At 38.3% G+C, this 14,126-nt stretch overlaps 1 protein-coding gene and 1 long non-coding RNA gene across 4 annotated transcripts in view; one reads left to right on the top strand and one right to left on the bottom strand.

The window, feature by feature from the left end:
* Positions 1-4,481: 4,481 nt before the first annotated feature.
* LOC124963999 (uncharacterized) overlaps positions 4,482-14,126 on the bottom strand; it is a 164,670-nt gene continuing 155,025 nt past the window's right edge. The window contains exon 3 of the long non-coding RNA XR_007104874.1: positions 4,482-4,612. This is a non-coding gene — a long non-coding RNA (uncharacterized LOC124963999). The remainder of the gene's footprint in view (positions 4,613-14,126) is intronic.
* Cfap95 (cilia and flagella associated protein 95) overlaps positions 7,005-14,126 on the top strand; it is a 69,843-nt gene continuing 62,721 nt past the window's right edge. For 2 of the 3 annotated variants that reach the window (XM_047524915.1, XM_047524916.1), the window contains exon 1: positions 7,005-7,204. In XM_047524915.1, the coding sequence (XP_047380871.1) occupies positions 7,053-7,204 (152 nt within the window). In that variant the 5' untranslated portion in view covers positions 7,005-7,052. The remainder of the gene's footprint in view (positions 7,205-14,126) is intronic. The other variant, XM_047524914.1, reaches the window with a different exon arrangement.

The raw sequence follows: 14,126 nt of genomic DNA on the forward strand, positions 1-14,126 counted from the left end.
TATCCTCTGCATTTCAACTTTGGCTAAGATGCCATAGAAGTACATGGGTTCAACACTGGTTGGTTCCATGATTCGCTCTCTTTCTCTCTTTAAATATAAAATAAGAAATTGTAGCCACTCATAACAAGTACTTATCCCACATTCTGACTATATGAAAAGAAATTTTGTGTTACAGTATTGAAGAAACCTTTCAAACTTGGCAAATCAAAGTAGTCGTTAACTTATTTTACTTCCAAAATAGTGCTCTTTGAAACAAACCAAGAAAAACATGCAATTAATTTTTATGCAAAGTATTCCTCTCATGCATATCTGCATTGGGATAAAATATGATGTATTTTTCCATAATAATAAGTAAGGTTCAGTCAGAAATAGGGATTTAATTTATCTTAAAGTAGAACAGACACTTAATAGTAGAAACTAAGATTTAGTTTATCTTAAAGTAGAGAAGAGATAACACAGCATAAGCCATATAATGAAATCTGAAATATATTTCAGGGTTCAGGGTATTTGATATATATCTATATTCTTGATAGAATTGGATACATTCTTTTGAATATTTTTATACAAGATATTCAGATATTGTTAATTTTTTCCTTAGAATTTTATAGGGAAGTAAAACATACTTGTTCTAAAATCATAGCTTGGGGAGAAACAAAGCATTTGATTCTTCACTATGAAATAAAAGTTTATGTTGAAGTGTTTTAGAAATCTAGAAATTCCTTTTTATCTCTGGATTCTACAGTGACAATAAAACTCTGAGAAAGAAAGACTAATTTTTCTAGTTCTTCCAGTGACAATAGACACACTACAGGAGATAAGGTTACCCAGAGAAGGACAGTAAGCCAAACATAGGGAGGATGGGAGCAACAAATGGCACATGGTAGAACAGACGTTCTTTAGGACAGAAGGGAAAATTTGATACTAGACCTAAACAGTTTGACTTTTCTTTCTTTTTTAATGCAAGCCTTGGAAAATTAAATCCATAATTTCAGAGGAAGTTAACAAGGCAGGAACTTTGGAAAGAGTGCTAATTGGCCAACCTCCTAATGCCGTAAGTGGAAAGTCATAACATATCCAAGGAACAGAAAAGTTATAGGAGCAATGGTTAAGCTGAAAAAATAAACCTGTAGTTCTAGAGGCCAGATTCCTGCAAACAGAATATATATACATACACACACGTACATATATATTTATGTATGGTGTCTATAGTAGAATGAGCACATTCCTTGCAGTCAGAAGATATGAATGTGTATGATACTAGCTTTACCTCTCAATTATACATGATTCAGTTTCCTTTTCTTAGAAATAGAAATGACAATATATATTGTGAGGGCTAATTTTATGTGTCAGTTTGACTGGGCAAGGGGATACCTGGCTATCCCTGATTTCTGAGAATGTTTGTGAGGGTGTGTCTAGGAGAAAGTAGCATTCAAGTCAGGGACTGAGTAAAGAAGAAACACCCTCATCATTATGGGCTAGCATCGTCCAGTTCACTGTTAGTTTAAGTAGAACAAAAAGGTGGAGGAAGGAAAAATTCTCTTTGAGCTGGGACATACATCTTCCTCTGCCCTCAGACATCATAGCTCCTAATTCTGAGACTTACACCAGAGGCCATCCCTGGTTCTCAGGCCTTTCATCTCAAACTGAATAACTGGGTTAGCTTTCCTGGTTCTTCAGCTTCTGATTGTAGGTGGTAAGACTTCTTGGCTTCCATAGTTGCATAAGCCAATTCCCACAATAAATCTTCTCTTATACATTTATACGGTTATGGAGAACCCTAATGAATATGATAACCCCACATACATTTCGTGAGGGACAAGGAAAAGTAAAAGCATTCTATACAGAGATGGATGAGATATCTTATTGTTTTTATTGACAGAATTATCGTTGATTTTGCCCACCAGGCCTGCTTCCCCCTTATTCTGGAAGTAGTAACCTATTTTTCCCTTTAGTCCAATCTCATACTTTCAGTCTAGGTTGTCATTCCGAGAAGGGAGCCTATGACACAGACCTAGCTAGCAGAAGTATTGCATCACTCCTGGCCCTGGCCCTAGTGATCTATTTTTTCAGAATAGATCATAATAGTAAAGTCAGGCCAATCAACATCTAGGACTTTTCATTGGTTCTAGAGGAAAGGGAAACACTGCATGCTATGGGACAGTGAGGAAACAGTGCATGTCAGTGGTCATCTTGGGGAGGGCTTGGCTGAGAGTAAGCTAACCCAAGAAAGAAAGCAGAACCAGGAAATAGAAACAGCATTCTGAAGGCATCCTCAAGCCCTGGGATTCAGATGTGCTTAAACCTAATGTATCTCTGGAATTCCCAGTTGGCATGAGTCCAAAAATCCCTCTAACTGGTTTGACCTAGTTCTGTCCTTTGTCATCAAGAGTATACTAGCTGAGTCACTACTATTAGAGAAACTTTAACTAGAAAACATTGGTGTTACTTGGAAAATTCCTGAACCCAATTTACATTAAGGCAATTAGGTGACTACTTTGAATTCTACCCTGAAAAGCAGGGAAACTTTCAGTTCCTTCCATAGTTTTTTCCTTCTCAGATAAGGTCAGGAGGTTTTTTCAGCTTATTCCCTTTGGCCCCCTTACTCAACTCTTTTCATAAGAACTTCCAATGGGTAGCTAAATCAGTTTTGCTGCTAAGAAACAAGGAAGGTACCAAAAAGCAAAGCAGTACTCCGGAGAAGAGGAAGAAACCAAGGACTTAGACCATTTCTGAAAAATGGATATTTAGTCTTTGAATAATTAAGGTTATCCATCCAGTTCATAGGATATTAAAAGTCCCTAATCTATTTATGTTAGAGCAGGTCATTACTAATCTAGAATATTAAAATTTTATCATAATAGTTATGGACACTTCTGCCAAAGAGTTTCACTTATTGATTGGATTAGATATTGAAATAAGGGAAATGTTGAATTATGGAATACTGTATATTGAATATTTAATAAGTTAATCTCCCCATGCTGATAGTAGGAGTTCCAGAAAGAATGCCAGTTACATGTTGACACTTAATCAATACTAGTTAATGATAAAGGCTTGAGAGCAAGTGGATGCCTAATTGGTTCACAGTCGAAATTAAAGCACAGAGATATTGCACTCAAGATTAAAATCTTTTTAGAAAAGACTTTCAGTAGTTATGGATAGTTAAGGGAAAGAAGAGTAAAGCTCTTGCTGGAGTTGACTCCAAAAGTTCCTGAGTTTTAGGCCTGAACTTATTCATATAAACTTTAGCCCCTGGTTTCTAGGTCTGATTATTTTTCTTTTATATTTTTTCATACAACTTTGAATTGTACCAGATTTTATTGGGTGTTCAGCAGAAGATTCTGCCTCCAAAATCCATACTGCTTCTCAAAGCAGTGGGGGAAGAAAACAGGGAGAGACAGAAGGAGGAGAGAGAAGAAAGGGAAAAATGGAGGAAAGGAGTTCTTGGGAGAGACAGGAAGAGTGGGGAAAGGGAAAGAAGAAAGGAGGAGATGGAGAGGAGAAAAAAGATAAGGGTCCAGTAGATGGTGAGAGATCAGAATGAATAAGAACTTCTTATTTTGATATAACAAGTGGACACCAACTTTTTTTTTAAACTAACATTCAAAAGGGTACACATGGATGAGTATATGGTTGGTGACAGGAGGTCCTTATTACTGGAGAACTAAAATTAATCCTGGATTATGATATAAATGCTTGGTTTTTAGTTTTTGCATGCTTTATAATATAAATACAAAATTTTAATGCATTTAAACCAGATTTGACATAGAGATAATGGAAATTAATTTTAAGTCATTTAAAATTTTTGTCTCAGCTTAATTGAAAGACATTTGGCAGAGAGAAATAATTTTAATAATGGGGTTTGGGGGAAAACATGCTGCTGGGGACCTTGGAAGGTCCCCAGCAGAATTTTTGTGGGAGTTGAGCTCATGATTGTTAGGACAGGAAGGGAAAGGAGATGGTGAAGAGGTTCACCCCTGTGGCCATTTACATCTAGTGGGTTTTTTTTTTTTTTTTTTTTTTTTTTTTTTTTTTTTTTTAATTTGCTGTCCTGCCCAGTTCTTGGAAGCCTTTTCAGGGATCTGATAAAGTTAACAAGGAAATGTAGTGATGGGAGCATAGCTCCATGGTGGAGTGCTTGCCTTGCATGCGCAATACTCTGGGTTCAATTCCCAGCACTACCAAAAAAAAAAAAAATTAGAAAAGGCTCACATGACATATTCCCATTTATCCTACAGAAAAATCCTTTCATCTACCTGAGCTGTATTACAGTGAAAAGGGATTAGTAAATGGAAGGCATTGCTTTAACCCTGCACTTCAATGGTTTGATGAAGTTTGAGGAAAATAAGAATAACTCAAGTGTTGAAGACCAATGATTTCATATTTATAATGCACAAAGTTTTGAAAAGGGTCTATTGAACACAAAACTACCTCATTATCACTGGTAACATATCCAAATATCTTGCCAACATTTTCTGATTCAGACTTACATTTCATATTAGAATGTGTTAAAAATCTTCCTTTGATTTCCTTTCTGTCAATTGTGGCAGCGCAGAATTAGCATTATTTTACTTTCTGTTTTCAAGCAGTGTATCTGGCTGTTTTGTGAGACATTCTGGGGGAAAAAAGAGAAAGAAAAAAATGATAAAAATGATATTCATTTAAATAAACCTTATAAACAGATACAGTTTGAAAAACAGTATAGTTAGAGAACTGTACATAATTACAACCACATTTTAGGATAGTTTTCCAAATGATAAAGTGAAAGTCTGAATATAATAACAATAGCAGCAGGAGTTGACATTTAATTGAGGGTCAAACACTATTAGGCATTATTCCACCTGCTTTTGGTGTGTTTATTATGTAATCCTCACAAAGACCCTCTGTGATAACTGCTGTTCCATTCCTATTTTATTGATAAGAAATCAAGAAACCAAAGATTCTGCAGAATGTATTGGGGTATACACAAAGAATGGAATGCATCTGAATTTGAAGATATCAGAGTTAATCTCCTACATCCCAGCACAAGGATGTTGAAGAGTATTTGGTAGATACATAATATTTTCCTTTATTGGGTGACAATAAAGCTTAAAAAGCTGATATAGAAAAGATAGAAAAGAATAAAAAGGCATATTCACAGACTCAAATGGGCCATCAGCTTGGTTTAAGAAACTCTCAAATAAATGCTATGTCTGTTTTGCTTGTTTTCTTAATTTAGTACTCTGTGGTGTGCTGAAAACTTTCTAATCTCTGTAGTAACCCCCCTCCACAACCCCCCCATACTTCAGAAAGAGTTTGGCACTGGGCAGCTTCCATTTTTCAGTCAAATCATCTGTAAAGACCTATCATCTTGTTTGCACATATATTATTATCACTTTAAGCATAAGTAAAATATACAAAAATACTAGTAATGGTGGTAACATTTTTGGAGCAACAGCAATATGTTTTGCTTTGATTGAACAGAATTGAACTTGACATGGATCTTATTGATTCTTTTAAAATTAACTTCTATTTTTCTTTTCATTCCCTCAAAAAGAAAAGGGCTAAAATAGCAGTCAGAACTCTGCAAGCACTTAGCTAGTATCAGTGGACTATTTATTTGGTTTTAAATAATGTGGTTTAACTCTGGCTGTTAGTAAAGTAGGGACCTTAAACCACAGGCGCCCACACTATGCACCACAGGCCTCAGAAAAGCACTTAGTAGTTGTGTGTAATCAAATTTGTGAAGTCTGATCCAGAAGAGTGCTCGAGTATTTATAGGAACACTATAATAAATCTGCTGTAAATGAGAGAATCTATTGTAATATCAATTATCTCTTAGTTCTTAAGTTTGAATTTTTGTGCATGTGAGATCTTAAGATCAGACACTTCGGATATCTGTGGAAGTCGTGGTAAATCTAAGGTAGTCAAACAATATTCATTTGTTCACTGTATACTCTGAAAAAAATGCCATATTCTAAGTATTATGCTGGGTGGGAATAAATAAGTTCAATGGTCCTCTTAAAGTGTTAAGTTTAGGGAGGAGAATTTGAGTGTGTTAAACATTATTTTCTTGGAAAGTAAAAAAATGAAATAAGCACCTTTCTATAACACAGTTACCTAACGGCTTCTTGGAGGCAAGACCATAATCTTTTTTGGAATCTCCTTCCCAAATATGGCACACAACACGATATTGTGATATACTTGTGTTCTCACAAAATGTCAACAGTTGCAAGGAGGAGAACTTGGGAAGTCTTGGGGAACCGAGTGCCAAGTCCTAAGTTGTGCTCAGAGGTGGAATCCTCCCACATCACCGTCTGAAGAGACCTCAGATTCTTGGGACTACCCTTCTTCACAGTTCCATCCTCTCCTCTCTTTTTTTTTTTTTTTTCCCCAGAGGCAGATACTAGTGCTCAGAAAAGTTGAGAGAGCAGCTGAAACTGGAACCAACCTTTTTTTTTTTTTTTTTTTTTTTCCCTTTTTTTGCGGTGCTGGGGATTGAACCGAGGGCCTTATGCTTGCAAGGCAAGCACTCTACCCACTGAGCTATATCCCCAGCCCTGGAACCAATCTTTTTGATCCTCAAAATATTCAGTTAATTTGCATGATTCCATGCCTCTATCACAGATAGGCAAGCTGGATAGAAATGACAATTTAGGGTCGGAGGAGCTGTAGTTCTCTGGCTCCCTTTCAGTGGTGTGGTGCCTACAGTTAAGGGAGGTTAAAAAGAACTCCGCAAGGATGGTGGAAACGGACCCAACTTGGGGCTCGGAGACTTTGCCAACTGGTTAGTCCTTAGCTGACCCTCCGCGCCCGGTACCTCCTCCCCCCACTCCTAGGTTTAGGCAGATCAACGAAACTGCAGATCAGCACACACTCCTCCACCTATCCGTAACCACAAGGTCTAGGAAACCAGAGCTCTTAGGTGGGAGGGATCCGCCCTCCCATTGACTACGCCCTCCCATTGACCCCGCCCCAGGTTGCTTGGGAGATGAGGGACGCCGAATCTTGGTTCTTGTAGCACCGGCTGGACGCGTGCAGAGGGAAATCCTCCTGGGTCTCTGCTCACAGCGGCCATGCGGGGCGGTGATGGCCTTTGCCGGGAGTGGTGCAACAGTAATCAATACTGGTTTGAGATTGGACCCACTGACTTGTTCGAACGCAAGGGTTCCCTGACCCTCCGGTCCTATCACAAGAAATATTCGAAGCCTGTGTTGGTGCATTCCTGGTGAGCAACCTAACCGCAGTTCCCGGGTGCTGGGGAGAGGGAGGAGTGGAGTAGGGATGGAACGGGAAAGAGGGAAAGGAGGAACAGAGAGGGAACAGTAGAGGAAGGGAGAGAGGAAACAGAAGAGAGTAACAAAAGAAGGGGAGAAGAGAAGAGGAAGAAGGAAAAAGAATAAAGAAGTGAGGAATTAACAAGGAAGACAAGAGAGAGAAATGGAACCGCGTAGAAGAGACAGAAGGCAAAGGGGAAAAGAGACCTTCCAACGAGCTACGAATAGGGTGAGAGTGAATTGGACAGCAGAAGGAGAGGCGAGAGTCTCTCCAGGACTACGCATAAGCTGGGCCCAGCATATGACAGACCTGCAATGCTGCCGCCCTGCTCCCTGGTCATCTGAGGTTTCACACCATCAATGCAGAGAAAGCAGCTGTGGGTGGTTTCAGAGGCTTGGAAATCACCTGAGACAAGTAATTATAGAAGGCAGATCCTATTAGAGAGGGTTGGAGGGAGCTGTTCACTAGAGGACTAGCCTCCATGGCTGCCTTTCTTTCCTTCCCTCCCTCCCTCCCTCCCTTCCTTCCAGGTAATTGAACTCAAGGGCACTCAACCACTGAATCCCAGCCCTAATTTGTATTTTATTTAGAGACAGGGTCTCACTGATTGCTTAGAGCCTTACTTTTGCTTAGGCTGGCTTTGAACTCAAGGTCCTCCTGATTCAGCCTCCTGAGCTGCTGGGATTACAGGCAAGCACCACCAGACCTGGCTATGGCTGCCTTTTTGTAGTGGTGTCCGGGTGTGGCTCTGGAAAGAGGTCCTTAAATATCCTCCAGGCTATTTACTAAGCCTATTCTAACCAGAGGTAGAGAACTGGAGTCTCCCACTGGGTAAGACCAATAGATAGTTTGTTTGGCATGTATTCTGCCACATTTTTTCTTTTTTATTAAAAAAGAAAAATGACCACAATTAAAGCTAGGAAATTTGTGTAAAAATTCAGGGTTATGTTTTCTCTTGTAAAATTGAAAGGCCAGGTAAGAGAAAATTGTATTCCCCTGGGAACTCTGAATGCACAGGAGCTCAGTGGTCTACCCCTTAAGATGGGACTGGTTCTCTCTCTAGGAATCTTTACTCAGATTGTTTTTAGGCATTTGGATTACTTCCTGTTCTTTGCAGTTTGTGCTTAGAATTCATTAGCGATTCTCTTCTTTTATAAAATGTTATAACAACCATTAACAACACCAAGATGTATAACTGGAAGAGAAGTGGAGATTTCCTTCTTTTGTGGTCAGTTTTCCTGGCTATATAGTTGACAATAATTACTTTTGAGTATTTGGAATATTTTGAGAACTGTACAGAGAGAAATGAAAAGAAGACATAAATCGTGTTGACTGTATGCTTTTGCCTTTGAAAGGAGTTGAATGATTTTTGACTCTAGCCCTACTTGCTTCTATTCATTCATGTGATTTATATGATACCTGCCGTTTCTATCTTGCAGGATTTCTAAAGATCACTCCCTGCTTTCCCACAAGTTTCCTCCCCCACTTTTATTTCTTATCCCTGAAATGGACTCTCTTTACTCTGAACTCAGTGTGCGAGGTTAGATAGATCTGGAATCCAAAGCTACACTGGAAACAGACAATCCTTTTTTTTAGGTTCATATAGGGCTTACCTTATGACTCTCAAGCAAAACACTTAGCTTTTCTGTGGTTCTGTTACGCCATAGGATTTGGGTCATAATATAAATCACCACTAGAAGTTGTTGTTAAAGAGAAAGAACTATTGCAAAGGGACAGTACTACTGCTCTCTTCTGCACTATGATTGCTTTGAAACGCTGCCTTGTGAACATCATAGCCATCAGTAGCAAAGCCACAGAAGAAGAACATTAATGTGAAAGAGGAAAGGAACCTGGTGAGGGGAGAAAGGTAGTAGAAGACTCAAAGTAATTCCCACACTGCTGAAAATGTCATGCTGTTGGTTTTAGAAGGATGATTTGAGAGCTGGGGGACTTAAATTCAATCCAACAAACACTGTGTTAAGTACTTTGCTTCATGTTGGGGGCATAGAGATAGAAACACACTTTTATCAATGAGATCATTTTTGTAAAGCATTTATCTTCATGCCTGAACTTAGTAAGTAGTAAATACTATATGAGAACTAGTATTATTTATTTAGTATAACAATGCTTAGAATACCAACTTTGCTGCTACGTGACGTGGCAAGTTGACCACTCTGGGCCTCTGTCTCTGCATCTGTAAAATTATGATGACGGGATATGGCATAGTATGTGAAGCACCCTTTAACATATAGTCTGGGACATAGTAAGTGCAGTGAAGGCCGCTAAAATCTGTAACTCAAAATCAAGGCACTTTCCTGGTCACTTACAAACATGTGTAGAGCAACAAAAACAAGCCCTCCCCCCAGTTTTTTTTCCCAGCATGTGTTCCCAACTGAGGTTAAACAGAGTCATACTCTGCCTTCTTGTTTCTTTTCTTAAACTGTAAATGTGATCTATTTAATGCCATTTTTTTTTCATTTCTTGTGTGTGTGTGTGTGTGTGTGTGTGTGTGTGTGTTTTGGTGGTATTGTTAAAACAGCCTCTAAGCTTTCTACCAAAATGCTGGTTAGAGTGTCTAAGTGCAAGAGGGCTGTGATAAACTTTATAGAAAACTCGTGTGTGGTTAGATAAACCTCATTCAGGTATGGGGTATACTACCTTTGGCAATAAGTTCATAAATCAACTACATTAATTAAGTTGTCTTTAACAAGAAATGTACATAAAGCAAGTTTATATATTGATTTGTCCGTGAAAATATTGTGACTAGAAAGAAGTTCACAGGAATATAATACTGTTTCCTCTAGGAGAAATGGTTCAGAATTCACTAATGAAGTACTGGTGGCAACTTTGTAAAACATGTAAATAATGAGACTAGACTGTAAAATGTGAGAAATACTAACATTTTTCTGCAGCAGGCTGTACTGCTAACATCCTTGTTTTTCTTCCATATCCAACCAGTCACCAAGATCTGTGCTAAAAAAGCTGCATAAAATTCAGAGTATGTAAGCTTCTGAAAGAAGAATATTATTGACCACTTTGTTTATATGCATTTGGGTCATAATTGTTAACTTTCTGTTAACTTATTTTATGATATATTAAAACATTTATTAAATTTTACTACCTTTTATTAGTGGTCTTTTGTTTAATTGATGAACACCTGATACCTATAATGGTGTATTCATCATTTGGGTGACTTCTCAACTAAGCATTATATTACTTAATTTACTGAACCTATATATACACAGAACAGTCTGTACCTGGCTTACAGTCAGTAAATTCTGATTTACTTCTGATTTTAGCTTAAACATTTGAATCTTTTTCTCATTCTTTTTACCTAGTATGTAATAGAAATCTGCTTGATCTCTCTACATGTTTTAAAACAGTTGTGTATGATGGATACCATAAAGTGATACAATCAAGATGGTTGTTTAGGCACATCTCAGATCCATAACTGGAGATAAGACCTAGCCCAGGAGCTCTCTCTTTTATCCACAGTGGAGAACAGAGAAAGACATATTGCCTCTGAATGAGAGATGCATTTTGTAGAACTTATCCTTCCCTACTCCTTCTGTAGCATTTATGGAAACTTATCCCAGATGTTTCCATTAGAACTTCCAACTTGAGAGGAAATTTTCTCCTGGGTATCTTCCTACTTATTGGAATAATGGAAGAATAAGAACTAGAACAATTTAGACTTTCCCTTAATGAATTCTCTTGTGCGATGCTATTCATTCATTCATTCTCATCTTTTCCTTGGCCAAACTGATATCCAGTAGTAAGTGATAATAATTTAAAACAACAACAACAACAAAAATCATTCAGATCTCTATGGAGATAGTTCCTGCTCTGGTCTCCATGGTGACACTTAGTTTTAAGGACTCAGGTTAATTTTATGTATTTGTAATTTCAATTACTTTTCTTTCTTGCCTAATCCCCAAATTAAAGAACCTGGGTGTTTTATTTCCCACATTCCTTCCTCCTACCTTATAATGGGAAGAAAACAGAAAGAGAAAGGAAAAAAAAAGGAAGAAAAAACGTGATAATTGTGAGGGAAACTCATAGTTCTAAAGATTTTCACAAAAAACTCACTTGGGCATGGATGATAAACTGGAATTAAAGGTGAAAACTAATCTTTTCTGTGAGGCTCTTCAGACGTCTATCCTCCTGTGCTCTTTAAACAGGGAGTTCCTAAGTGTTTAAGGTACTCCACATTCACTGGAGAACCTGGTTCCAATCATTAGCATACTCAAATAGAAAATGGAGTGGATTTTCTAATTTGCTATGTCATTCTTCCAGTATTTGATCAATGATTTCCTTTAGTACTGACCTTTAAGCATTTAGAATTTGCTCACATCACTGAGGGCCAAGCCAGAGTCATGTAGATCTTTGCTAGCCTGCAATCTTATCTCCTTATGCCTCCAGCATACATACAAGAACTAGAATAAAAGCAAAGAAAAAAAATACAGCCCCTTGCTAACCACACACTGCAGCCACTTCTTTTGCTGAAATTCACAAGGGCTTCCCCTCCTATCAAGCCTATATTTAGCATAGACTTGGGCTTCAGTAGAAATCTTAGTTATTCTTATTTTTTGTACATCTGAGGCAAGTTTGGTTATAGGATTTTCTTGCACACAGCATATAATTTAAATTGAAGGGAGAAGACAGTAAAGGGGCTTTTTAATCAGCAGTAAGAAGTGAAAAGAGTAAGCCTTTGGATAAGGAATAAGAACACAGTAAGTGCTCAATTATGTTTATCCAATAAATACATAAATGAGCAGGTAGAAAGAATACAGATAGAAACCCAAAAGACACTACATGCTAGAGCAAAAACATACCTATCTCTATATATCTATATGTTTACACACACACACACACACACATATTTGTATTTTTTAGATGGGGTCTATTTATGTTGCCCAGGCTGGCTTCAGAATCCTCCTGCCTCAACCTCCTAATTAGCTGGGACTACAGGTGTGTTCCACTATGCCTAACCCCTTTATTTATATAGTTTTAGAAGACCTGGGGCTAAAGGCTACCCTATAACAGAAAAAAAAAAAAAAAAAAAAAAAAAAAGGATTCAATTTCCATAGCCATGATCCTGAAGCAACAGGACACAAATTGGCCACCTCTGTATTAGTCACTTTAGAATGGAGAATTAGAAAATGGGAGCCAGGATTGTACTGGTCCTAGTTCCAGTGCGTGACATCCCATCAGGGACTGATAGGTACTAAGGAGATTTTGAGTTGGTGGAGGGAGAAATGATATTTATTCCTGATAGAGGTATTTTTATTTCTTAACTTATGAAAGTTCCAAATTGTTCCATCCAGCGGAACGTGTGAGGAGAAAGGAGACACCACTAATCTTTAGTTTGATGAGATTTATTGCGTCCCCCCTGTTTCTCTGTCTCCTTTGTTCTCTCCCTATCTTCCTTCTCTTCTTTCTCCCTCCTTTCCTCCCCCAGGCTCCTAGCTCATCAGCCAATTATAACAAAGCTTTCTCTCACGCAGGAGAGCATGCAGAGGAATGCCAGCATAACACTATATAAATCACAAGCTGTCCACGCGTGGCATGATATTAGATAGCCAATCCTTGAGCCTGGCGTTAACACATCATAAGTCTCCAAGGAACTAGTAACAGCAAGCAGCCTTTTTGGGTACTTCCTTATTTTGGTAGCCAGTGCCCTTTAGCTCACTGCCAGGTACCATCTTGTCCAAGATGGCCCCCAACACCAAATCACAATATCCTGTGGGCATTTAATATGATGAAATAATAGAATAAGGACATGAAAATATATACACTGTCTAGAGGATAGCAGAATAAAAAATTTGCATACAACTCAGATGCATGTAGAAAATTTATTTTCTGAAACGAATCTTTATAACTTTTCAACCATTGGTGACTACAGAAAAATTCAGACATGCCAATTAAAACTTATTTCTACCTCTTCAAGTTTAAGCAACTTGCTTTAAGTTAAAATTGTCCCTTTCAGAAGAGTGCCTACTGTTTCTGAGTCCTTCATCCTCCACATTCTCCTTCCTCCAATGCCATCTGTGTGTGTGAGAGGGACGGAGGTTATGTGATATGGGGGTGGGGAGGACTCAGGCCTCCAGATCTATGTGTGGATTCTTGTTCTTGCTCACCTCAAGCTAAGCCTACTGCTGTGCCTGCTGCTGGTGAATTTGTGGCTTCAACTGTTGTTTTGTTGAGGACCTGGTGTCTCTGCCTTACAGACTCAGTCCGTCTTGTCTCTTGCTGGTACTGAAGATCCCTATGTCAAATTCATCCTCTGCCAGACCCTGACTTAAGACTAGTCACACAAAGTCCACTGTGGTAGGGGCACCACATCCTTTAATGTGGTAGTCTATGGCCACCCATAGACACTCGACTCAGCTTCCACTGAAGTTCCCCATAGAGGGCTTTGGTGTGCCTGAGATAGTTTACTTTTGTTGGCCTGAGATATATCAAAAGCCCCTCCTTCACTTTCTGTAGTGCCCTTCTTCTCTGACCAGGGCTAGCTCTGGTCAATAGAAGCCTAAGAAATTTGGAAGACATCTGATTTTCAAGAAAAACATTTCACTCAGGACTCAAAATTTTGATTTTTTCAGTCAAATTAATTAGCAGTACTTAATTTTTCTTCATATTTCTGGTGAAAGCAGTCCTAATTCTTCCCAAGACAAACGTGGGTGCCTCTGATTTATTAGAGCAAAGGTTATTTTAATGGGAGTTCAGCAAAGTATAAAGATTAATATTGGAAAATATAATCTCATTCTAAGTAAGTCTTAAAACAAGCACATACTATAGCCTTTGATGAAAAAAAATATGTCTACTTGCATTAAAAAGAGACTTGAAGAACATCCACCATATAACAGAAA

This window comes from Sciurus carolinensis, chromosome 14, assembly GCF_902686445.1.
Source record: "Sciurus carolinensis chromosome 14, mSciCar1.2, whole genome shotgun sequence".
Lineage (NCBI taxonomy): Eukaryota > Metazoa > Chordata > Mammalia > Rodentia > Sciuridae > Sciurus > Sciurus carolinensis.